At 37.7% G+C, this 27,675-nt stretch overlaps 1 protein-coding gene across 1 annotated transcript in view; it reads left to right on the top strand.

Annotated features, from left to right (window-relative positions):
• Positions 1–23,912, top strand: part of PLPPR1 (phospholipid phosphatase related 1) — a 116,629-nt gene extending 92,717 nt beyond the window's left edge. The window contains exons 5-8 of the mRNA XM_075210906.1: positions 7,970–8,220; positions 11,507–11,683; positions 13,267–13,398; positions 21,574–23,912. Of these exons, the coding sequence (XP_075067007.1) occupies positions 7,970–8,220; positions 11,507–11,683; positions 13,267–13,398; positions 21,574–21,606 (593 nt within the window). The 3' untranslated portion in view covers positions 21,607–23,912. The remainder of the gene's footprint in view (positions 1–7,969; positions 8,221–11,506; positions 11,684–13,266; positions 13,399–21,573) is intronic.
• Positions 23,913–27,675: the final 3,763 nt, after the last annotated feature.

Here is a 27,675-nt window from a genome sequence, read left to right as displayed (position 1 = left end):
CACACAGGCAACAGCAGTAGGAGATTCAGCAAGCAGTGTGGAACCACAAGTACCAGGTATGGTGGTTTGTAGATGTAGAAGTCCAGCACACAGGTAACAGCAGCAACAGATACAACCCAGACCAAGGTAGACTGAGTAACACAAAGATCAGGCAATGAGTCCATAACCTTGGGAGGTTCATATAGTGCTCCAGGACCAATGAGGTTTAGGGAGTGGTCCAGATCACAGTAGCTAGGAACACCTGTGAAAGTAATGTCTCTGAAAGAGAAGCAAGCAGAATCATGGTTCTTAAAGGGAAAGTCACAGAGCCGGGACCTGACTTTAGGACCGGCGTGTGACACAAACCATGCTTTGGGGACAACCTATGAAATGGTTATCCCCAAACCATTGCCATCTCTTTGACTGTTGACTGCTTGTGTTGTTGCCTTTTAGTAGATGGGACCAAACAAAAGTGGGCGGTCCATCTACTAATTTAGCTCCAGGCCTGAAGAGTGTTAAGGCTCTTACTGGACTCCCTGTTGCAGCGGTGGCTATTTGAAATAGTAGAAAACAAATTAAGCCCCTGAAGGTGCTTAAATGTTAATAAACACACAACTGAAAAACACAGCAGCTGAACTGGGAGATTGTCAACCTTTATGTAGTACTTCAGGTAATAAAAAAACAAAATACAAAGTAATGCACAATACAGTAAAATAAAACCAACAGTGATGGCTTTAATTATTTTGGTGCATGTAAACGTTTGAAGAGAAATCAGTAAACCTTCATGGAAATTAGGTGTTAGACTTGGTAAAGTGAGTGAAATATATGGAAAATCTGTGTCTCAATACTACACTAGGGGGTAAATTTATCAAGCTGCGAGTTTTCAGCTGGTTTGAAAAGTAGAGATGCTGCATATAGTAACCAAGTGCTGAGAGATTCAGCTTCAGTAATAGTTTTGCTATACACTCCATAGACAGGCATCCAGAAATAAGCAAATGCAAGATGTCAAGATGTTTCAATATTAATGTAGAAAGCAGAGGGATTACAGACAGGTGGATAAGATAAAAATAATTATAAACTCCACTGGAATAATAGATAACACATACATAACATAACACAGGGTGGTGACAGATATCTGAAAACAAGTAGTTTTCTGGATATATACAGTAAGTTGGGTACTCTACAGCCAGACAATTTAAATGGGTCTTAGTGGTAACACTTAGGTTCCTGTCTTATCCAACACTTTAGAGTTCATATTTCTCAGACCCTTAATGATATATGTTAACTCTTTAGTCAGTGGAGTTTATTTTTATTTATTGAATTCCCAGCACCCCTTTTTCTGTCCATATTAGTGACCAATACCTTTTGGAAACTGTTTATTTTTTGTGTTGTTGGCTATTAATAATAGGCCATGTTTATAATATCGCCCCCTCAATTTAAGAAACCTGTTTTAATCTTCTTTTTCTTCAAGTGATCCTTCTTCTTTCTTCCCTATAGTATTTTATTCTTCTTTTGCCATATTCTTTGCTCTGCTGTTTTGTTTCTAAGCATTTTCTTTCTTCTGTCTTCAGTGCTCTAATATTCTAATTTTTTTCATTGCCCTCTTGTGATTGAATCACTTATAAGTAACTTATGGTATAAATTTATTTAAAGGAAATAGTGCAGGGCGCTTATTTATTTAATCGCAAATGCACTTATTTTTTTATATTGTGTATATTTTGGTAAAGGAAATCTTTATTTCTGAGACCAGGGAAGAAACTTGTTTGCTTTAACCTTGCAAGAGGAAATGCATGATTTCTGAGATATATATCTGATACAATAAGCCGTTCTGCAGGACATCTTTTGTGTATCGTGATGTGGGGAAATGACTTGTTTGGGGTTTTGTGACTTTCTTTGGGAATGTGTATTGTGCAGCTGTCTGAAGATAAAGGACTCATGTTAATCTCATGTTAATTAGACCTTTTAATGTATGAGGGTCCAGCACCTGAAGACACAGGAAGGTTTAATTAGACGTGCTACTAGAAATCACAGCAAGTTTTAGGATATCACAGATAAGTGTAAATATTGTTAGCTTTGCATTGCATGTTGTCAGGGATAAGTGCCTCTATCTACTCCCTGATTAGATATCTTATCATATACTCCAACAGTCATACAATATAGCACCTCTTTTTTTGTCAGGAAACCGCTCCTGAACCCCTTTATTGGTCACAAACAGTCCTCTGCGCACTTGTGACTTGGAAGCTTACTGTAAGGGAACACACAGGATTCTCACACTCACCTCTTCCTCTAAGGCTACAGATTTTGCTGGTCCCTTTCCCAACACATATGCACGCTTCACACCTCTCAGCAACTGCCACCAGCTACGTATAAGGCCCGTAGCAAGTCTATGAATTAATCACCCAATTGCGCACACTCTGTGTTCTGGTAGCTAAACAGTTAACCCTTCACACACTGGTTTCTAAAGAGTTAATCCAGCCAAGCAATCTGTCTCTTCTAAACAGGCAATGGATTCTTTTAGAGCAATGATGACAGAACTATTAAATTTTAGATTTAATATACAAAAAGTACAATGCTTACAGATAATAAAAAACAATTAGATAAAGATTTTACATACAAATAATGTCACACTCCGCTCACTGGGTATCTCCACCCCAGCCTCAAACACGGACTATCACTTTAAATCTCTCTTCTTAGTACTGGTTGTCAGCCACGGTTGCACCTGTGATTACATCACCTGTGTGATAGTCAGTTCTGCCATTGGTCAGCCTCCCTTTATAAGGCCTCTCCTTTCACCTTTTACTTGCTGGTTCTTCAAGTCATACCTGACCTGATTCTATGCCTGCTCTGTGATGTATATTCTGTTGCACAATCCGTGGTAAGTTGTGCTTCATCACTGCTGTGTGTTCATCACTGCGGTATGTTTGGACTCCATCGATCTCTGCATATCTGTTCCAATGCCTGTGCTATACGCTATGATCAACACGTGTTACCTACTCGGCCTGCACTGCTGACTATTGCTATCCTGTTCCACAATCCGTGGTAAGCTGTGCTTCATCGCTGCTGTGTGTTTGGTCTCCATTGAGCTCTGCATACCTGTACCTCAGTCTGAGGTAAACGCTATGATCAACACCTGTTACCTACTTGGCCAGCACTGCTGACTATTGCTATCCTGTTCCACATTCCATGGTAAGATGTGTTTCATCGTGCCTATGTATGCTGATCTCTGTGCATCATTCTACTACTTATACGTGATAATTGCTGTGATCGTTGCTCGCTATCTATGTTATTGCATCATGCTCAACTGCTGGCTAGTGTTACATCTTAGTGGTGAGCTGGGGGTCATCTTCTGCATATCAAGATTCCACAGATCTTTAGTGATCTTCATTGAACTGTGTATTGTGTTCCACTCTTTAGTGGTACTTGTTGTGACTTTGATCATTACGTATGCAGTCTGTACTATTAAACGTTGCTGACGGTTACTACTCTTTTATATCTTTGTGATCATCATTTGCAATATTCAAGTCTTCATTGAACTCTTGTATTTATGTTTTATAATAAAATGGTAATCTTTGTTATCACCATTTGATGTCCGAATTGGATCATTCTTCTGCTGTGTAACCTGTTCTCTATCTATCTCACTGGGAGCTTCCCTGGAGGGCCACGACCTGCAGGGTGTAAGCCGTGGAAGACCAAATTCCCTTGCGGGAATCCCCGGTGAACACCTTCCATCTTGTTAGACTCTTCTCCTGCAGGAAAGTTTAGTGAATACCCATTGAGACAGCAGGATCTCACTCAATCATTTGTGAGCTAACCTGACAAATAAAAAATTGCAAACAGTTATAAAAACAAATGGGAGGAAAGTACAGAGCATCACTTACATATAATAATCTGTATGCCTGGGGGTAGGCAGAAAAGATGGACAGTCCTTCAATTAGATTGATCCCCAAGAAGCTGACTTTTTTTGTAACTGGTCTCAGTTTTTTAAAGACAATTCCACACCTGTCCCTGACCCAGGGGTTGTGTCTGTGATACCTTTTTCAATCACCATTTGCATGTTGCCTGATTTACTACCCAATTTTACTATGTGACCTAACTTTTTCGCGGAACGTCACACAGACCCGATTTCATTATCAATAAATCCCTTTTAAATTTGTCCATCTTTCAATACCAAACATAATGGAATTATGACAATGTGACATACCTTTTCCAAATATATGTGATTATAACTGTTCCCGGATACCGCCAGTACCTGACATTCACAACCCTGGTGTGATTTCTGCTCCTCAGTATGGAGTAGCACCCAGATTTCCCAAAATAGGAACTATGAAGACATTCTCCTTTGAAGCTCGGTGACTAACTGGTTAGCACTTCTGCCTCATCGCGCTGGGGTCATGAGTTCAATTCCCGACCATGACCTTATCTGTGTGGAGTTTGTATGTTCTCCCTGTGTTTGCATGGGTTTCCTCCGGGTGCTCCGGTTTCCTCCCACACTCCAAAAACATATTATTAGGTTAATTGGCTGCTATAAAAAGTGACCCTGGTCTCTCTCTGTCTGTCTGTGTGTGCATGTTAGGGAATTTAGACTGTAAGCTCCAATGGGGCAGGGACTGATGTGAATGAGTTCTCTGTACAGCGCTGCAGAATCAGTGGCTCTATATAAATAAATGGTGATGATGATGATATTTCTATATATCTTTATAGGCAGTCTTCAAATGCTGTCTTTGTCTACACGGATCTCACCTAGGCATATGGCACTGTAATTTACAGCTAGAGGTTCTTTTGTGTTTACAATACCTATTGAAAGGAAGTCAATTAGGAAGTGGAATACATGATCAAAACAATGAATGTCTAGGATCTGCATATCTTGCGCTGATGTGCTCACAAATGGGTTCCTCAACCTAATTACTTCCTACTGGGCTAATTGTTTCCTTTCTAAAACATTTTGTTAAACATTTATCTGAGGGGAAAATCAGGTTCACTTCTAGGTATCAATGCAATATTTTATTTGGGCCCTGGCATTCAATATTCTATTTCATCATATCAGAGTTATGCTCTCATCCTGACACATGTAAATCTGTTTAGGTAAACAAATTGCATCCTGATTCTGAAAATAGCTCAGATCTCAATTGGGCTGGCTTACCCTGTGAGGCTGTGTTCAAATCTGTATAAAATACACTGTCTTGTATTGAAAATTGTTCTTCTTGTTCCATCTGACTTGATCACTGGTACCTTCAATCAGTGTGACTGCAAATAAACATCACTTGCTTCAAAGACCTGCTTGAAAATGTCTTCCATGCTGAAAATCCTGTGACCTACAGATCAGACTCAAAATGTAATTAGTTTCTGGCTGTCTGAGGTTTGTACCCAGCTTCCCAGCACCACCGCTCTGCCCACTTCACAGCAGCTCTGGCCAGGGGGGATTCATCCACAGCAACCCTGATCTATAGGAAGAGTTCAGGAGTACCAGCCCAGGTACACCACTAATGGGGTACATTAGCAGCGTCAGTTATCCAGCAGACACCCGGTTCTGGATGCCGGTAAAGGAGTCCAGTGGTGGCAGCATTTGTAAACCCCTCCTACTGCGGTGAGAGGGTGCATTGGGATAACAAAAGGGAACGTTGGCAAAGTAAGCCCAGCCGGTTCCCAGCAACAACAGACAGGGTGGCATAGGCGGTCCATCCTGTCACAACTCTAAATTTGAAAATGTCATAAATGAGTGACGTTCAATCATTATTTACTCAATTTGAATATTGTGTTGGAACAGGTGTTAGGTGCAAAATTCAGCGATACAATATTTGAGCTCAGCTTTTGCGTCGCTGTTCCGAGGAATGGTATTCTGCACTGTATTTGTAAACTCCACATTCTGCTGAATTTATAGTCTATAAATAGATCTAGGATGATGAGAATGTAATTGTGCTCTGTGATTTGGTTGGTGTAGAGAATTACTCATGAAGGATAAATTTCGCTGGAGAAATATGCAAAATTTGATGACCTTATATTGAATGAGTCAAATATTCTGTGACCATTTTTTGAAAATGTCTACATTCAAACAGCCTGAACACAGAAGAGAGTTTATTTAAAAGATTCCTCTACGAACCTCTTTCATCATCTAGTTTAACATGAGAGATTTTCTTGTTATTGCAATCATGAACTATAACAAATCAAGAAAGACAATAGGGTCAAGGGCTTCAATGACGCTATGTTATCGGTTTGATGAAGAGTGAGGATAAGGGATTTTAATTACTATATGTAGAATGAGGATCAGTAAGTACTTTGGGGTCTAATGAAGATTTGTAAAGCAATGAGTGTTTAGATTTTTTTTAAAACTTTATTAGGGAGGGGGTGTGGAGAATTACATCATTATGCCCCGCCTCTGCCTGGGTTACGGGACTCTGCCTGCTATCCGACAATTCAGGGAGAGTAGAAAAGTATAATTTATATGCAACCATTCCATGTATTTCGTAACTAGCTTAGTAAGCGGAGAGGGTGTCTGTCTGTTTCAGTCCCCATTCTAAGGGAAAATTGCTGACGGTTTTCTTTTTGCACTTAATTATCTAAAATTGCTAAATTTAAACTGAAGCACAAACTCCACTCATGCAAAGTCTCATGGATAATCTTTATGTCAGTCTTTATTTCAAAATTGAGGGAACAGTTTTCTTTAAAAGTTCTTCAATATCTGCATGCCAGTTTCCTTGCATACTATTCCAAAGTTATTAGCACCTGAAAATAGTTATAATGGAAGTCTATAAATGGCACATGCATTTTAATAACCTTCTTGCAACACAATTCCTAAATTCCTAATATCGCTATTTAAACTATTTAAAGAACACTTTGCCAAATACAATATATGTGACAGGACCATCTTGACTGATAAGGGACGGACCTCTGGTTTTATTAAAATATACTCTGCCTAGATGTGAATGTTCTAGTATGAACTGAACCAGGTCTCTTCATACATACCTATAAAATCTTACTTTGATTGTCCTTTCAGACATGTTAAAGGGAAATTGTAAAGCGGTCCATGGTTGCCAAGCCTGTATTTTCCCTCTGAAAATACTCATTACTCTGTTCTTTATTCCGTTCAATTTATTATAATCTATGTATACTGTATGCTGCATAGCTTCCAGTATACACTTTCTCCCAACAACATGTTCCAGATTTCTCATTTAAGGGTTAATTTAATAACTTTGAGACATCCTTGAGCTTGAGTTGTCTGTGAACATCTACTTTATTGATGACTGGCAAGCTGCCATAATGCTGAGAGTGTGGGATCCCCTTTGGGCATTGTGCGCTGTGCTTTACCAGCAAGTCTTGCACATTATAAAAGGTCTGAACCACAATATCATGCTAGTTTGGCTTTGGTAGCTTTAGACAGTTAAGACGGTGCACACTGTAGTGTTATGGAAAGCAAATTCCATATAAGCTGCTGCAGTAACAATGCTTTGTAGTAGTCATAATTCAGGGAAGGTTTTATACATACAATTGCTCAAATTTAGTATATGATTTCCTGAGATTGCTACAGACTTGATCTACATAGATTGATAGACATTCAATGAAATCATTCTGATAGTCAATTATATTTACAAGGGGAATCTCCCCATCCTTCTCCTTCCTCTAGCTATGTTCTATCACAATGTTTCTGTCATACTGAGAGACACGGATTAGAAGCACACTGTGAGCTCAGCAATCATGATCATGTGAAGAAATCCCCTACTAGTACAGTGTTCATTAAAGTCATCTATTAAACAGGTTTGTCTTGACTACAGATCGTAGGTTAATACAGATAATTTAATGGAATCCATGGTTGGGATTTGCTTGGTTTCAGTCCCTCTTTCCCATATAAGTGAATTCATATTCAGAATATGACTTTATTTTGTCTTTGCTCATTTAAACTTCAGAAAAATGCATACAATTACACAGCAAGATGCAAAAGGAATATCTACATATTATTTTACTAATGTGGTTCTAATGTTTTTTCCCACCCTTCCAGGAGTTTTTGCATTTGGGCTATTTGCAACAGACATTTTTGTAAATGCTGGACAAGTAGTAACAGGCAACCTCACTCCCTATTTCTTGACTGTGTGCAAACCGAACTACACTGGAACAGACTGTCAGGCTCACCATCAGTTTATCAACAATGGAAACATCTGCAATGGGGATGCTGAAGTGATTGAGAAGGCCAGGAGGTCTTTTCCGTCCAAGCATGCGGCATTAAGTATATACTCTGCATTATATGCAACGGTAAGTAAAACAGCATTACACTGGATTAAAATGAACTAACCAGCAGTCATTAAAACAAAATGTTTCATATTTACAGTGCACTAATAATTACACAAATATTCAAGGGAATTGCTAGTTTGCACATATAATGTAGGAGACATTACATGGTTGTAGAAATCTACAACTTCTACAGTGGTTGGGGTAACCTCCACGCTTAGTAAATCAATGCCTTTTGAGCATTCAGTAAATTGAAAAGAGAGGTTTTTTTAGATTTTGGATTAACTATTAACTTTTAATTTGATGGAATAATTAACTTTTTACAAAACGTGGCTGTGCACGAAAGCATCTCGGCTATTTTATAGACATTAAACTTGCTATCCTGACCCTCATTTTGGTGATGTTCCTGGGGATAAGCATTGATAAGGGTAAACTGACAGCTGTATTACTGTATATATGGTTGAACTGGTTACACTTGACAGAGCCACAGAAAACTTTGAAAATGGTTTGATTTTAAAACACTTACTTTAGGTTTAAACAGTGCCAGGAGCTTAACCCTTTCCCTGCATTCAGTATATTCAGGTAGCCTGATTAATTGGTAATCCTCCACAAAGCATGTGGTAGACTACTAACTGCCCACATCATCTTCTTATTCTTCTTCATAACCAAGTCCTTCTTTTCTAACTAGGCAAAATTTCACTTAGCTGTCCATGTGTATATGGATCTCTGGTACTGGTTCTTGATGGCCAGGGTAGTGGTGTACAGGAGCCGGGGTCAATAGAGGGTGGGCGAGGGAGTGGAGTAGAAGTCAACTTATCCTTTTTTTCCCCTTCACCCACTTTTCATTGTTTCCTTCATCCACTCTTCCTTCATATTTCCTTACACCCTTTTTTTCTTTTATTTCTCCCCACTCCTTTGTTTCCTTTTCTAAACCCATCCTACTACTAACCACCACACACCACACAACACCACTGTCTCCTTTTCAATAGTTTGTTCTTTATTCCTTATTCATCTTATGTTTATGAAATCATTTATACAATTTTCTATTAATCCATTCCTATTCAATATTTTATTTGACACATCATCTTTCTTAATTTTACAAACTGCTTCCACCACTCATGTTATGTTTTCTCGCACTCCCTAGCAGTCTACACTACACCATTAACCATCCTACTTCTACTCTGCTCTCTAACCCACCATTCCGGACCCCTGTTCCTGTGCAACACAACTCGACCATAAAGACCCAGTACATGCAAGCAGCAATCCACAGCTATGGACAGCTAAGTATCACTTTGTTTAGGCTCACTTGGTGGAGAATCATGTGTTTATACCTTATGCACATACTCCAAGTGCATTTGTGCCCCTGTAACAGAATTTCCAACACCTGATTACTCCGTCTTGGAGTCAAACACCTCAGGTGCTCGTGCCATTGGCCTGGTAATACTTAATATTAATATCAATCAATGCTCTTCCTTTTGCCTATGTGGTAGCTTTTTAACATTGTGGCAAAAGCAATTCCTTAAATAAATGTCAGCTGTTGCATGAAACAGGCATTGTAGACACATATACAGATTGTCACACTGCCTTTTGACATAAAGCCCGAAGCAAACTATCTGCTGGGGGCAGACAGACAGTTCTCACTGTGTCATACCAACAAACCAAAGACACATTTGTTCCTGGACATATGCCCAAAAGTACAGTTAGCCCAACTGATTTATTCTGTGCAATACCCACAAACACATATATAAAAAAAATACAGCTCTTTGGATGGAAATGGCACTATACCATCAGACCTCACACAGGTTTCAATGTTTGTCTATGGCTAGACTTTTCCAGCATTCAATCCAGTGTATTCCATTATTCTTAATATAGCTTCTATATACCCATTACTTACGCCCTACTACTATGAAATCTCAGATTCTACATTTTGGATAATACTGAAATCTGGAGTGTCTCTGAGGTGGGTGTATTGAAGGTTGAACACAGCCAGTGGAAAGGTGGGGCCTTTATGAGTAAAATTCTAGTCAGAATGGGGCTTTCTTTAACTATTATTACATTATTATAATTCTAAATATATGAAGAATATGCATTTATTGGAAGGGAAAAGTGAAGGAGAAACAAGGTTGGCAATCTGTGCCTTTTACACTTTCAGACCCAAAAACATACACATTCTACATAGTAGAGTTTGTTATATTCACCTCAAAACACATAATTGTAATTCTTGGTTGTATGTATGTGTAGGATTACCTACTTTATATAGCACCACCGTTTGCACAGAACACAAAATCCATCAAACTTGTAACACAATTTTGGTAATTTCATTTTACAGTAAACTCTCAATTTCTGACTTCACTTGTAAAATTTTAATGTAGCACTGTTGCCCTCTAGTGTTTATTAAAAGCATTAGTCATCTAATAGAGAGATGAGTACATCTGTGATCAAATGTGTGGATTGTTATAATAATTGCTTGGATTTTTGAAGTGGATACATTGATTGAACATATGTAATTAAACTGTGCTTAAAATCTAGATATGGATGCCTATGCATTGTCCCTCATTCTCGCACCTCCAAAACCTACTTGTCCTGCCTAAACTCTTCCATTAAAATAACGAGCAAATTTATTAAGGCATTGCTAATGAAATTTGTTAAGTACTCAATATTCAATAAGCAATCTGTACTTGTATATTGATTATCAATGTCTTTTTGAAGCTGGATTCTGGGATGTCACATTTATTGTGGCTGCTTTTTCTTTTCTGTCTTCTCTGTTTATTCTCTGTTGTTGTTGTTTCTTTAAAATATATGGAAAGTGGAGACTCCATAGTTTAAAAGGTAAAAATATATAGATGCGGTGGACTTTTACCATTAGAGCAATATAACCATCATAATTATTGTTTGTAAATCAAAGCAAATGTCTGGTTTCTGTGTGTTAATGCACATTTGTATTTTTGGGCCATGTTAGTAAATTGCTCCCGTGAAGTTGATCACACATTTTTCTTGGACTTCAAGTTCATCATCATCATCCTCATTTATTTATATAGCGCCACTAGTTCCGCAGCGCTGTACAGAGAACTCACTCACATCAGTGCCTGCTCCATTGGAGCTTACAGTCTAAATTCCCTAACATACATGCACACACACAGACAAGTGATTGCCTTGTTGAAATGTTCAAGTACAAATGGTCTCTTTTTAACTTTTGAATAAGGTTTCTTAGATAGGTACTTCAATTCCAAATATGCCATATAGACCTTTTAAAGCACATTTAAACGGATAATTATCCCTTTGAACTGACAAGCGACCTGTTCTATTTCAGATGTACATCACGAGCACAATTAAAACGAAAAGCAGCAGACTAGCAAAACCCGTTCTTTGCCTTGGGATTCTCTGCTCTGCATTCCTTACCGGACTGAACCGTGTATCTGAGTACAGGAACCACTGTGTAGATGTTATTGGTGGTTTCATTCTTGGAACTGCCGTGGCTTTGTTTTTGGTACGTACTGTCAAAATAACTATTGTATAGTCTTTATTACAGAACTCTGCATAGAAGAACAAATTAGTCACTATGTATATATTATAAACTGTTACTCACTTTTGCAATTATGTGGATATTTGTTTTGGTTAAATACTAAAAAAATACAAACACAAATACACACACTCATGATAAATAAAAATAATAGTAGTGCTGTCATGTTAGGGGAATATATTTTTACCAGCCTGTCATTGTCCAGACCAATATACCAGTTGTTGAAGTGTTTATTAGCAATGGCATACACAGACAGACATTATTAGAGGGCTAGGATGGCTACTTCAAATGTAAAGAAAACATTTTCAACACAGTACACACTCTAATAGAGCACAGAGATCAATACATTGCAAAATACTACAAATTGTCCTACTCATTAAAGTGTAAAACACTTCTGGTCAATAAGGGGTTAATATGGTTGAATAGTACTTGTGGCATTGGTTAAACTTACAAAAAGATACATAACCATAGCAAAGCCTATAGACCATTAGAGTAACAGTATTTCCACATGGGATGGAAGGAAAATTAATATAATATAATATTTGTTTGTATATTCAGATTCAACAAGGATAAATTAAATCAGCTCTTGTTGAAGGGTTCATTCAGAATGACCAAACTTACATAGATACTAATATGACATGATACATGATACTACATGGCTTTTGTTTCCACTTCATTGTATACCAGATTGTGCTGTTGTTTTTAAGTAACCTTTTTTACTTCTGAAGTTATGTGTTGCATGCTGAGCCTATTTACAACACATTATACCAGTATATAGATAATAAAAGCAGGGTAAACAAATATACAGGGCTGTTTCTCTTATGAGATGTGGTGGAAAATTTCTAAGTTCATGATAACTTTTTTCTGGAATTTGAATTGAAATTACTTTTTCATTGTTAATATATAGCTCAAATAATAAACTGTATATAGCAGGTCTGGTCAACCTATCGCTCTCTAGGTGTTGTGAAACTTCCAACTCCAGCATGTTTTCCAGCCGATAGCTGACATGATATGAGAATTAATCTGCATTGTATGCAACGTGAAACAATTATCCTTTATTTTTATAGCACCAACATATTACAGATTTATACAGAGAATTTATATAAAAAAAGTTAACAGGTACTTTTCTATTAGTTTTTATGGGTAAACAATCTCAACAAAACTACAAATACCAAAGAAATAAAATCCATATACTACCACAAGTCTACAGTAAAACCTCTACACATCTACAATCAAATATCATATGATTTTTACAGTACTGTTTAAAACAGTAACCGGCATCCCTTCCACAATAATGGCTCATTTACATAATGTGTGCGCAAATTGAGTTTTCTGTGACACTTTGCATTTATATTTGTGCAAATTCATCCTTTTAACATATACTCTCTGTATTTTTTTCTCCATCTCTTTTATTTCTATTTATTTTTCATGAGAATAAGTTGGTATATCCATGTTTACATACATACAGTATCTATACGGATAAACAAAAAAATCTGGTTTAATAAATTATTTGCAACTCTAACTGGTTTATGCTTTTTTATTTATTGAAGGGGTTGTGTGTTGTGCACAACTTTAAAGGAACACATGGATTTCCATCTAAACCGAAACCTGAAGACACAAGGGGAATGCCCCTAATGGCTTTTCCCAGAGTTGAAAGTCCCCTTGAGACTTTGAGTGCACAGGTAATATTACATATTATTATTTACTATTATTTTATATAAATTGTTTGTTTTTATTAGGGTTTTGACAACAATATAATAGCATTATAGAACAATTATTTTAAATTGGTTGCAATGTTAATTTTTGTATAATAACAGACACTTGCTCAAGACATGTTTTATTCAAATAAATCAGTAGTGGAAGTGGGGGTGTATATGATGGTATGCCATACCGACACTTCTTCTACTGCTTTCATTGTAAAACTATCAAATTCTATTCATTTACATTCCCATTACATTTTTCATAACGCCACTTCTAAATTTCAATACTGACACATCCATAGTTCCACTTTAACCACTGCACCAAACTATACATAAACTTATAATGGATCCACAGTGTATACATAACCCCCCATTTTCAATTAGGACGTAATGCTGATTTTTCTACCTTTTTTTTTTAAATCAAAATTGCCGCAATTGCCTAAAAAAGGGAAGTTCTTTGCCCCAATGCTCTAATTTATTTAACAGTGATTTTTAGCAATGTCTGTCACCCTAAAAAAAAGTTCATCAGCAATGTTTAAAAATCTCAGAGCTTTTCCCATTCATGTTCTTGTACCCTTTAATTTCAATGAAGCTTCCAACATGTGTGCAACATGTAGGAACACAAATAAAATAGATGGGAACATTTCCAAACATGCAAGTTAGGAAAAACTATGACATTTGGACATTCAACATCAGGAGTGTCAGATATATTCCAAATGAAGATTATTTTTGTCTTTCCAAGTGCCTGGGTTTTATGTGAATGTATATACCCTCTGCAGTAGATAATAGTAGTGATTCAGTACCACCAACACTACATATTCTATTTGATCTGTACTGGAACATAGCAATCTCTATGTAGTTTAATCAGGTTATGAACACAAGAAGACAGGACAGAACTACTGTGATGTAGGGAACTACTACTCCTGGGGTAGTGATATTTTGGGGTACAATATTTACTTTTGCATATTGATGTTAATCTAAAGATTAGGTGACTGACTGACAAAGTAGAAATTAAAATTAAATTATAACATTTATTTCACCACTAAAATGTATAATGTTAAAAGTGGAGATGCTCACTGACCCCCGTGTTTTGGTTTTGGTTTTGGATCTGGATTACCTTCGTGTTTTGGTTTTGGTTTTTCCAAAACCGCCTTTGTGTGTTTTGGTTTTGGTTTTGTTTGGTTTTGTTTTGCAATTTTTAAAAAAATTCCATGTTTTGGGCTAAAATAACATAATTTAGGTATTATTTTGTACCTACATTATTAACCTCACTAACACTAATTTGCAGTCATTTCCATTCAATTTTGACCATCTCACAGGTCACAATATGCTTTTCATACACTTTCAGCCAAATACTGCAGCGATCTGGCTGGATGGTAAGCGACAGAGCAATGACACAAACACACGACAGTTCCTACCACATCTAGGAAACATTGCAACGAGCGCTCCACCTGTTTCTTGGAAAGGGAGGTAATTCTACAGGTAATACATGGCAACGATTGATCACTCCACCTGTTTCTTGGATAAGTGAGGTAATTCTACAGCTAATACATGGCAACGATCGATCGCTCCACCTGTTTCTTGAATAAGTGAAGTATTTCTACAGCTAATAAATGTCAACGAGTGCTGACCCTCTCGGGATGTGTGCTTTTATCAGACACACAGCAATCCAGGGTGCCAGACAGCGCACTTCAAGAGCTATTGAAATTCAAAGTAAACAGCCAGTTGGGTGTATATTATACCCTACACTTATTAGTGCAAATTACGATAAATACAGTTTAATCCCTGCTAGGCCCTTCTTAATTCTACAGCTAATAAATGTGAACGAGCGCTGACCCTCCCGGGATGTGTGCTTTTATCAGACACACACCAATCCAGGGTGCCAGACAACGCACTTCAAGAGCTATTGAAATTCAAAGTAAAAAGCCAGTTGGGTGTATATTACACCCTACACTTATAGTTCAAGTTTTAAAAAAGCAGCCTGCAAAGACTGTACAATAAATCAAAATGCCCAAAGCAGCTTTTCTCTTTGGGTGTATATTACACCCTACACTTATAGTGAAAGTTACAAAAATGCAGCCTGCAAAGACTGTGTGATAAATCAAAATGCTTAAAGCACCTTTTCTCTTTGGGTGTATATTACACCCTACACTTAAAGTAAAAGTTACAAAAATGCAGCCTGCAAAGACTGTACAATAAATGAAAATGCCCAAAGCACCTTTTCTCTTTGGATGTATATTCCACCCTACACTTATAGTGAAGGTTACAAAAATGCAGCCTGCAAAGACTGTACGATAAATCAAAATGCCCAATGCACCTTTTCTCTTTGGGTATATATTACACCCTACACTTGAAGTGAAAGTTACAAAAATGCAGCCTGCAAAGACTGTACGATAAATCAAAATGCCCAATGCACCTTTTCTCTTTGGGTATATATTACACCCTACACTTATAGTGAAAGTTACAAAAATGCAGCCTGCAAAGACTGTGTGATAAATCAAAATGCTTACAGCACCTTTTCTCTTTGGGTGTATATTACACCCTACACTTAAAGTAAAAGTTACAAAAATGCAGCCTGCAAAGACTGTACAATAAATGAAAATGCCCAAAGCACCTTTTCTCTTTGGATGTATATTCCACCCTACACTTATAGTGAAGATTACAAAAATACAGCCTGCAAATACTGTACGATAAATCAAAATGCCCAAAACAGTTTTTCTCTTTGGGTGTATATTACACCCTACACTTATAGTGAAAGTTACAAAAATGCAGCCTGCAAAGACTGTACGATAAATCAAAATGCCCAAACCCCCTTTTCTGTTTGGGTGTATATTACACCCTACACTTATAGTGAAAAGTTTCAAAAACATGTTGTCGTCATCATCTTCAACATCATCCTCACCCTCATCAGTGTGTACATCATCATCACAGTCTATTAATACATCTCCGCTCGAATCCGCCATTAGAGAAGTGTCAATACTTGAATGTATTTGCCGGTAAAGGCCTTCCTTGTGAAAGATGTAGTTCATTTTGATGAGCATTATCTTTTCCACATTTTTAGTAAGTAACCTCCTACGTCAATCACTGACCAGGTTTCCGGCTGTGCTGAATACTCTTTCTAAGTACATACTAGAGTGTGGGCAGCTTAGGTATTGCAAAGCTAGTTTGTACATGGGTTTCCAAATGGATTGTTTTTCCTCCCAGTATGGAAAGGGACTGTCTGACATTTCCATATCAATTAAATCTTGAAAATAATCCTCCACCATCCTTTGCATGTTAATAGTAGGATTGGATGGAGTTATGGCCGAGGTCACACTTTTTTTGGTAAAATCTTTCAAACCAGCCCAGATGTCAAAGTTGTGGTCTGTCACCTGCGTCATCCCTGCTTGTATTTGGAAAGTGCAATTTTTTCCGAGCAGCAGCTGCCTGAGAAACTGAAGGAGGAGACTTCATCAAGCCAAGGCCCAGTTCAGCGGACAACTTGCTGACCAATAGCTCCTTGCAACTGTTTTGATCTCGGTCCTTTGGAAGCATAGAATGGATGTAGGTCTTAAACCTCAGATCAAGCACAGTTGCCAAAACATAGCGATAACTCTTGGATTATTGCGAAGCGAATTAAGTACTTAATCTACAAGGCCAACATACTTTGCGGAATTGCTATCTTTCATCTCCTCCTTCAGTTTGTCAAGCTGATTTTCCAAAAGTCGAATTAAGGAAATGACTTGGCTCAAGCACGCAGAGTCTGAACTCACTTCACATGTCACAACTTCAAATGGTTTCAGCACCTTGCACAGCACAGAAAGGATTCTCCACTGTGCAAGACTGAAATACATTCCCCCTCCTTTCCCAATGGCTTGTGCAATACGCTTGTATGGCTTTGCGCTGTTCATCCATCCTCAGGGTGGAATTCCACCTTGTTAACACCTCTTGCTTAAGTTGGTGGCAGGGCAAGTTAAATTGTTCTTGGAGCTGTTGCAATCTCCTACATGCTGTGGCAGAATGCCGGAAATGCCCCGGTTATTTTTCAAGAAGTACTGCACCACCAATTTTATTGTGTGAGCAAAACAGGGAATGTGATGGAATTCACCCAGCTGTAATGATCGCAAAATATTGTTGGCGTTATCAGAAATAACATATCCTGGGGAGAGTCCAAGTGGTATAAGCCATGTATCAATGACATCCCTTAGTTTTCGTAACAAATTATCAGCTGTATGCCTGTTAGTGAAGCCGGTGATACAAAGAGTAGCCTGCCTGTGAGAAATGTTACGTAGTGGTGTACATGCTGCTGCTGTTACTTCTTGTGAAGGCGAATGACCAACCCAGTGTGCTGTGACAGTCGTATAATCTTTGGTTTGGCCACTTCCACTTTTCCACATATCTGTGGTTAAGTGTACAGTTGTTACAGCGGCATTTTTGAGCCCAATTAGTATATTTTTATGAACGTTTTGATACAGTTGCGGAATAGCTTGTCGTGAAAAATGGTGTTGCGATGGAATTTTGTAACGGGGACACAAAACATTAATTAACTGTGAAAAACCAGCTGCGTTTATTGTGGATATTGGACGCAGATCTAACACTAGTATAGTCGCCATGGTGTCTGTGATCCGCTTTGCGACTGGGTGACTGCTGTCATATTTGCTTCCTCTAGCAAAAGGTTGTTTCACAGTTAATTGTTGTAAAGTACTAGTGCTCTTCTTCTTGGGCTTCTTATGGGAGGAAGATTCACCCCCGGCAGCAGCAGGGGGACTAACGTTCAAACATTCTACAGAGGAATCAATTATAGTGCCGGAGTCATCGAGCCTTACTAAGCGGATTCAGGGCTATCTCCGATCGCTACTGAGGATATTGATGAGAACGGTGTTGTGGGTGTAGATTGCAGGCTTTGGATGTAAGTGAGAGAAGGGTCCTAGCTGATGATGAAGTGCTTTTGTTATTTTTTTGCCATAACTTTCAGGTTTTCCCAACACCTTTCCATGAACTCTCGTCAAATGGCATAACATGGATGAGGTTTAAAGATGGTTAAGGTCCCCCCCCCTCGACTGATTGTGGCTTTATATACACTACAAATGGCTATACAACTGTTTTAGGATTTGGGTAGAAATAATTCCACACATAAGAAGTGGCTTTTTTGGTCTTATGCCCAGGCATGACAATGGCCTTCTTCTTGTCACATGCCAGAACTGCTTCCACTGGTGCAGGACTTACACAAACAACCTCATCCTCATCAACAACCTCATTAGCGCCCTCGTCGGCTACACAAATATCCCCCTCATCCTCTTCTAATTCTAAAGTGGCATCCTCAATCAGTGTATCACCGGCTACACTCGGGCTGTTCAGGCACACAGCAGCAGAAATGCTGAAAGGGGCCTTCTTTATGGGTACACTATCAGAATGGTCACGATTACACATACCACTCGTTGATGGACTCTCCTCAGGGATTGATGTCATTTCTGATTCTGAGCATACATTTTCCTTTAATGTCTTACTGTTTTTTTGCAGCTCGGCTTTCACACGTAACAGTAGTTGTGAAACCACTTTTGGACTCCGAATTACTTGGTCTTGCTTGGTCATGAGTGACCTTACAAGAAGAAGCCTCAGTAACATTTTTAGATCTTGCGCTAATAGAGAAAGGCGAAGGCCCCATTCTTTCTTTGCCACTGGGTGTGTAGAATGGCATGTGGGCAATTTTTTTTTTATCAGCAGTTAACTTTTCCTCTATTACAGCTCTTTTTCTCTTCAACATGGTAAAACGTGTTTTATTTGTGTGATTTTTGTTACCTGACTTCAAAAGACTATGTCCTTTTACATAGGCTTTACCAGATGACATACAGGGAAGACTACCATCAGGACTGGTGGCAGCAGCTGCTTGCTGCTCTTGTGTACTTCTGTGAATCCATTTTAATGACAGCCCAAACACTTTGTTGTGCAAATTCAGAAATATAGAGTGCTGGTATATTAGAGTTTCAGCAGTCAAGATAATAGGTTTTTTCCAAGGGGGGAATATGACACCCCAAACACTTTTTAATGCAAATTCAGATATATACTTTGAGGATATTTTACTATTTCACAAGTCTGCAAATAGTTTTTTTTCAAGGGGGAATATAACAACCCAAACACTTTTTAGGGAAAAATGCCTCCTCTATACTGCTCTCTTCCTGCTCAATTACTACTCAATTACTGCTCAATTACTGCCACCTAACCCTTCTCTGTCCCTCTCTCAAATGGCGCTGGATTTTCGTAGAGGCGGCTATTTATTCATTCTAAACCTCGCGAGATCCGACGACGTCACAATGACGTTTTGCCTCGATTTAGAGTCCGAATAGGCGCGAGAGTACCGAGCCGACTCGGCTCTGTACTTGGATTCCGGAAGTTTGGTTTCAAGGAAACCGAGCCCGTCCATCTCTAGTTAAAAGCAAAATATTGTTGCCTAAACCAATATTAATAATATGGGGGTGTTCCCAGAATGTAAATAGTATTAATACATCAACAGAATCCTTATATAATAGGCTAGTTATTCACAATCTCTGGTTATGTATTGTGTAGAGCTATGAACTCTAGAGATTCATCATGGTTTTTTAGCTTAAATTATCAAGAGAGAAGTCAGTGGTTAATTAATTTGTTAACTTTGTGTGATTATGCTAAATATTCAAAGCTCCCACTGATATTACATTAATGAAAAAGCAGTGGGCTCTCAATATTGAGTATAATCAATAACCAGTATCCTCCCACAGTCCAAAACATACTGACAAGTTAATTGACTTGTAACTAAATTAACCCTAGTGTGTCTGTTGGAGAAAATGCAGACTGTAAGCTCCACCGGAGCAGGGACTGATGTAAATCATTAAAAAACAATCGGTGTAAAGCCGTGCATATAAAGGTGTCAATAATAATACTAATAATATTGAGAACCAAGAATAAGGTCTGTGCATATGTTAATTTGAACAAGTTCATAAACATTTGTTGATAACTTACTAGTGTTAAATTCATTAATTCAACATCCTATTGTACTCTTTAACCCCTTTGGCTCTGAGGCTTTTCTCACCCTTTGCTGAGCCCATTTGGCACTTTTTAGGCTGGTCATATTCCAACACTAATGTTAATAATTTGTTTATGCAGTACCCATACAAATTATACCTTGTTTTTTTTTTTAGAAAACTTTGAATTTTCAGAAAATTCCATTATTATGCTTATTCCTTCTGACACGGCTAAGAAAAACTACCCAAAATGGCCACACATGATAACCACATAATAATTTCTCAGAGACTCCCCTCTTTCAAATTGACACTGTAGCTGCCAGGATGCGGGAAATTGGGCATTTCCTGCACTACAGATTAGTGCAGTGGTGAGTGCTAATTCACCGGGTGATGTCATCATGCTCAGGCGATGATGTCATTATGTGCTAACTCTCTCCCAGCCCTCACTGGCAGCAAATACTTGTGGGGGACAGGTAACTATCATTTTGAATCATTGGAGCCTCATGTGTGCTAAGGACAATTGGGACTCGTCCCTTTGAGGTATGTGTGCAGGATGAGTCCCACTTGTCCTTAGCACTGAAGGGGTTAAACCAGGGTTTCCCAAACCCAGTCCTCAGGGCTCCCTAACAGTGCAGGTTTTCTGGATCACATGTGACATAATTAGGACCACCTGTGGATCTGTTACAATATGTCAGTCAGTAATGAATACACCTGTGCTCCAGCAAGGAGATATGGAAAACCTGCACTGTTAGGGAGCCCTGAGCACTGGGTTTGGGAAACCCTGGGTTAAACATTGGGGAGTGCCAGAAATTCTGCAGCATGCTGGTAAAAGAATTATAGGAAAAGAAGACCAAGTGATCCCTCTAGTGGGGGAAATAAATACTGTTATATACAGGATAGAATTAAATCCTTTTTTTCCGTACAATCCAATAATCAGTAAAATAATTTGAACTCAGTAAATAATATAACTAATGAACTCTAGAAATGAGACAGAATAGTGGACATAGTCATATAAAGAACAGAACTTCAACACAAAACCTTGAAGTAAGATGTGACATTATATAATACAGTCAGTAACGTTTCCAGGTTAAGAAGTTTATGCTCTTTTTATGTTATTGCACATGGTAATGCTCTTTACATAAGTACTTAAATGTAATTCTTTAAATCTGTTTCTTTTTCACAGAATCACTCTTCATCGATGACTGAAGTTACCTGAAATGAATAATACATGTAAAAAAGAACTGTTTTTATACTACATTAGTGCGAGAACACCAACAAACACAGTTGCTCATTGTTAAACTGTGACTATCAGTATTATGTTATATATAGTTAGAAGCTGATGTTTTGTACAATTTTGTTTAAGGAAGTGATGTAGCCCTGATATTCTTTTTTCTGTTGTAGTGTCAAAATCCCATATTTATGCCATAATCCAATTTTCTCCTGTTATGGTATATGGTGCACTAAAAAAACAACAACATCTTTTTGAATTGTCGACGTTATGTGATCATGTTTGTATACAATTTTTGTATTATTTTATATGCATTAAACTGCAGTGTAAATGAAAATGCTGTAATACACCTTAATTTTTGTTTCTTTGCAGAACAGGAGAATTTTATACTTGAAATGTGTACAGGAGTGAGCATAGCATTTTTTTCTTGTTTATTGTGTAATTTGCAAAGAAATACAAAGCTGTAATTTTTTTTCCAAACTGTGTAACTTATAGCAGTGACTAGTTACAACAAATAAATTAGTTGGTCTCATTCACATGGGCATATTTTCTCTGTGTTTGCTACAGTTAGGGAAAATTGGTGAGAAAATAAATATAATTTAAAATCTGAATTGCCAAACAGGTGGGGTTAAACTTTTTTGGGCGAACATTGTACTGTACTTGCCCAAAAGATTTGGAGGATGTGGTATTACTTGCATACCCATAAATAGTGGGGAAAACAATAGGGAAGGAGCAGGAACCTGTGAGCTTGTTACAGTGAACCTTTTACCCCCACATAACATCCAGAACCATATTTATATAAATGGAGACTATAGATATGCATTTGTTGGTGCTCTAATCTCTGCCCCATCCACCAGTCACACATTTTATATTAAATATTATTGTAACGCTACCTTACACAAAACATTCCCATCTCAGTTAAACTTACATCAGTTGTCTTTCTCATTCCCTTAGTTCCCATTATGTCTATGGAGAAAGAAAACAAATCTGAGATGTTATATGCAGGTATAGAACGACTTCTCAACCTCCACCAACCCTAGACACAGGCTCATGCTAAATCCAACATTCCAAAACTTCACATTATTATTGTTATGAATATTATTTAGCTCCACATCCCTAACAATGGATATAAGGGACTAATGGTTTAGAGCAGAGGTGTCAAAACTCAGTCCTCAAGGGCTACCAAGAGTTCATGGTTTCAGGAGTTCTTTAATCACGTACAGGTGAGTTAATCTGGCTGGGTCAGTAATTATCCCACCTGTTTCTACAGACGGAAATCCCAAAAACATGACCTGTTAGTAGCACTTGAGGACTGAGTTAGGACACCTCTAGTTTAGATGCTGTTTGTTACCAGTTGATAAATTTTGTCATTTGCTTTTATATCTTGTCTTTTCTTAACTTTAATACATATACCAATACTTTGTCAATATGTCCTAGAGATCTCTAGAGAGGTTAGTATATTAAAGTTTGCACATCATTAGTGCAAAAGATAGAAAACAGGCCTTGCAGAATGAAGAATTGTGAGTTACTGGATGGTGCATACATGCCCACAGCCTGGAATCGAAATCAGTTTGCACCTCTCTTTATAGTAGTTGATTGGTCTATTCCTGAATATAAACACATTAGAAATATGCCCATATTGATCAGCCATTGTTGTAAAACCCAGCTGCTGTTACCGGTGTTAAACAGAGGTTCGTCTAGAACCCCGATAGCTGTGAAAATATTGTTAGTGCTTTTATGGAAGCATTAACTGAAATGATTTACATACAGAAACACAACCTGTCTCTCCTGCTGACATTTTAATAAATAAAGCTTGCTGTTTGTATACTTCTTGAAATGAATTTATATCTGTAAAATATAATACAATTTTCACTACATTAAAAAAAAACCTAAAAAGTGTAAAGGACAATTGGGGGTTCCTTGTTATAATATTGCCTACTCTATCATTTCAAGCATGACTGATATATACAGGATTGTGTGTATTCTAAGCAAAGCTTGATGGCTGGAGCAAGACATGAAATTACATTTGTTTCTTGATAACTTCTGGTATATTTATTTTACTTCCTAGGTAAAGGTTTCAAAATAGTAATCAAAAATTACCAATCATCATCCTTATATAAGGAACATTTTATTTTCTTGGTAAAATGCAGCTTAGTTTGGTCAATTTTAATTTTTACCAAGATATATCAGTTTTGTGTTTTGAAATGTCTGTATTTCACTCTGGTTCAGACCAGTAAGTACTTGGTGATGTTTAAATTTTAAACGTTTTTGAGCAATAAACTGTTTAATTTTAATCAGTTTGACCAAATGGATTTATTTCAAGACTTAGATATTCTCCTGAGCATTGAGCAAGGGATAGAACACTCCTCTAAGGATAGATTCTTCTATAAGGAACAACCCCTCCCCCTACACTTCTATGTGGTGCCATATACCATAGCATAACAGAAGCAATGCGAGTGTATACATTAGTTAATCTTACAAAAAACTCTTGCAGAGACAGCCCTAAATATTGAAATTGAGGTTGTTTATAGTGGAAAAATACTAAAATATGTTTTTATTACTAGCAGTTCACTCATTTGAAAGCAATGTATACAATACATTAATGTTTGTTGTTTAAACTAATGTATGCCAGAAAGCAAGAGCTTGTATAAATAATTGATAATAATATTTGTATCAGGTTATCAGAGTTAAAGTAATGAAATATTAGCACAATGTAATAATAACTGCCATAAAAGATGTAATATAAAAATGATTTTACTTAGCTTCAAAAAATTAAGTTAACCAATTATGTCTGGATCAATGCAGAAATCCCAGCCCGGTCTGCGTATGATTTGGAATGCACTTAATTTTCAAGACAATCTTCACATTGAGGGGACTCGGAAAGGATATCTTTTTATCCTAAAAATAGATTCTAAATAATTCCTCATCCTACATATCTTTATATTCGCTCTAAAGAATCATGTGAGATAACTGTAATCCACTACTAACTTTAGACAGTAGATGGCAGTAGTGCAATATCTAAGTATAAAATATGTGATTATATATTACAGTATATGGCAGTAACACTACATCTAAAGGTTCAACATCATCATCATCACCACATTTATTTATATAGCACCAGCATATTCTGTAGCGCTTTACAATTAGGAACAAACACAGTAATAAAACAATACAATGGGTAATACAAACAGAGAGGTAAGAAGGTCTTGTTCGCAAGCTTACAATCTATGGGACAATGGGAGTTATATATACAAGGTTAAGTAAAGCTAGCATTTAAAAGATATATTGCTTATATATTCTATTACAAGAAATAACAATATATAGTCTATTGCCAGCAATCCCTACAGAAATATCTAATCTAGTACATGATATAAGAATTTGCAAACATTTACTTATCTCTCTTCAGAATCTTACACTATATGAATTCATACATAATGTTACAATAACCTCATTCATACACACAATGTTTTGTGTGTATGAGCAGAATACATATTTATATGTGAATATATCTGTTTTACAGCTAACATTATAATTAATTATACCTGTAATTGTTAGGAAAGCATAATGAATACTTTAAGCATTGTGTGACATATATAAGATCCACTCCAGTAGAATTTTACAAACAACACTCCTTCGCTTTCACATAAGGTCCCTCCAAAATGGATGTAGAAACACATGTAGTAAATGCTGGCTGTTCCTTCCTTTTCACTATGTTAAAACAACTTACTGTTTCCTTTCTGTAAACTGTGACACAATTCACACTTAGGGCTAGATTTACTAAGCTGTGGGTTTGAAAAAGTGGAGATGTTGCCTATAGCAACCAATCAGATTCTAGCTATCATTTTGTAGAAGGTACTAAATAAATGAAAGCTAGAATCTGATTGGTTGCTATAGGCAACTTCCCCACTTTTTCAAACCCGCAGCTTAGTAAATCTAGCCCTTAATCTCCACTGAAAAGGGTTCTCATTTCTGTATTAATACACTTTTCCACCTTGGTATGTCAGTCCCAAATCTCCTATCTAGCTGTCTCTTCACTATACCCATGAAGCTAAAGCATAGTCCTGCAAAAGGGTTTTTACAAATATATGTTCAGTCCACCAGTTCCCTCTTTAACTAACAATAATACAAGAGTATTTCTACTGATCCCACTGGTCTCCAGCTTTCACTGTCAGCATGGCCTCTCTCCACAATGGAATTAGGTAGCAGCATCCACAACTTCTGGTTTGTTCATTCTGCTGAGGCGATGTTCCTAAATAAAGGTTTGACAGAACATAAATTTGCAAGTTATGCAAATAGCGGTCATTTTCCTGGAGACCATAGTGCACTCACTATGTAAGTAGCTCACCCACTGTGGCTTGTACATTGGAGATGAATTTGATTGTGACAATTGATCTCCAATGGGGAAATGTACTAGAAGGCACTTTTTTTGTCACTTTTCAAATTGCCACACATCGCCAGCGATTTTCATCCCCAGGTAGCAGGATTTACTATCCTGCAGTTTGAATGATGAAAATCCAAACCATTGGTGATGTGCAGCATTTTAACAACCCCAAACCTTATGCAGTTTGATTCTTGACTATTACCCACTCATTGTCATACATTCTTGATGATCACCCACTCCTTGGACCACATTCTCACCATACACCCACCCATTGTACCATATTTTAGACAATCACCCACCTTTAGTTTATTATAAATATCCTGCACAATTTGCGAGAGAGCTTGCAGCTGATTATAGAGAACATTTGCCAGAGACAAAATGGCTAGTATCCATGAGAGTACCTTTCAAAACTTTTGTGGCCAGTTATAATGTCACAAATCACCTTACTTGAGTTAAGTTACCAGAGCAGTTGGTAGCGAGAGCTTCCCCTATAGCAGCCCCCTTTCCCAGGGAACTTGATATGTTCGTTGGTACTTGGTTGTAGTAACCAAGTTCAAACAGTATTACATAAGGCAATAGAGTACTGGTTAGTATAGTGAGCAATAAAGAAATGTGCAAGTCGTAATTTTCGGTGTTTGGCCAGTACTTCTGTGGCAGTGTGAAGCAGCACCAGTACTAATAAAACTAGACAAAGAAGGATGAAAAGCATTATTGTCAGTAAAGTGATGTTCAGGCAGATCAGAAGTCTATACACAATCTGTGCAGAATAATGTGGTGCAGAATCTGGAGAACAAAAAAAACAGCAGAGCAGACATAACCGTGCAATAGGCAAAATCTGGGTCAAGCAGCAAACAGTATACTAGGAGTCACAGTCTAAGACTAGGCAACAAACAGGATAAATAAGGTCACAATCTACTTTTTGTTTTAGGCAGAAAATCACATAAACGGGGTCACAGGCTAAAGTTCAGTCCATGCAGCATGTAGGATAGTCTGGGCGACAAGCAAGAGTCAGATAGCAAAAAGCAGGCAGGATTCAGAACAACAATGAACAAGAACACAAAAAAGCTAGTGTGTGAACGCTATAACCCAACAAGGCTTGTCGGACACAGGTAGCTAATTAAAGCATCAGGAACCAATAGGAATCAGTATGTGATCCCACTACACAGGTAAAATCCTAAATGTTTGTTAACAGCCCTAACAAGACAATAAACTCCTAAATGCTCATGGGACCAGTTACATGCTCTTCCTAACACATGTCCAACAATCTTGACAATCGCCAACTCACCCCATTCTTGATTAACACCCACCCCTTGTCCCACATTCTTGGCAATCAATCAACCAACCCACATCTTGTCTCAAGTTCTTGACAATTAACCACACATCCTTTGTCCCATGTTTTTTGATGATAACCCACCAACCCCTTGTTCCCCATTCTTGATGGTCACCTACCCACTTCCTGTCCCAAAATATTAAAGATCACCCATCCACCACTTGTCCCACATTCTTGATGATTACTCGCTTGACCTTTGACCCACATTCTTGACTATCAGCTACCCATTGTCATACATTTTTTGATGCTCACCCACCCCTTAGCTCACATTCTCAGCGTACATCCATGCATTGTCCCACATTTTTGTCATTCACCCACCTTTTGTCCCACACTGACAGTCTCTTAG

This window comes from Mixophyes fleayi, chromosome 1 (genome assembly GCF_038048845.1).
Source record: "Mixophyes fleayi isolate aMixFle1 chromosome 1, aMixFle1.hap1, whole genome shotgun sequence".
In the NCBI taxonomy this organism is placed as follows: Eukaryota; Metazoa; Chordata; class Amphibia; order Anura; family Limnodynastidae; genus Mixophyes; species Mixophyes fleayi.
This window is presented reverse-complemented; position numbering and strand designations above follow the sequence as displayed.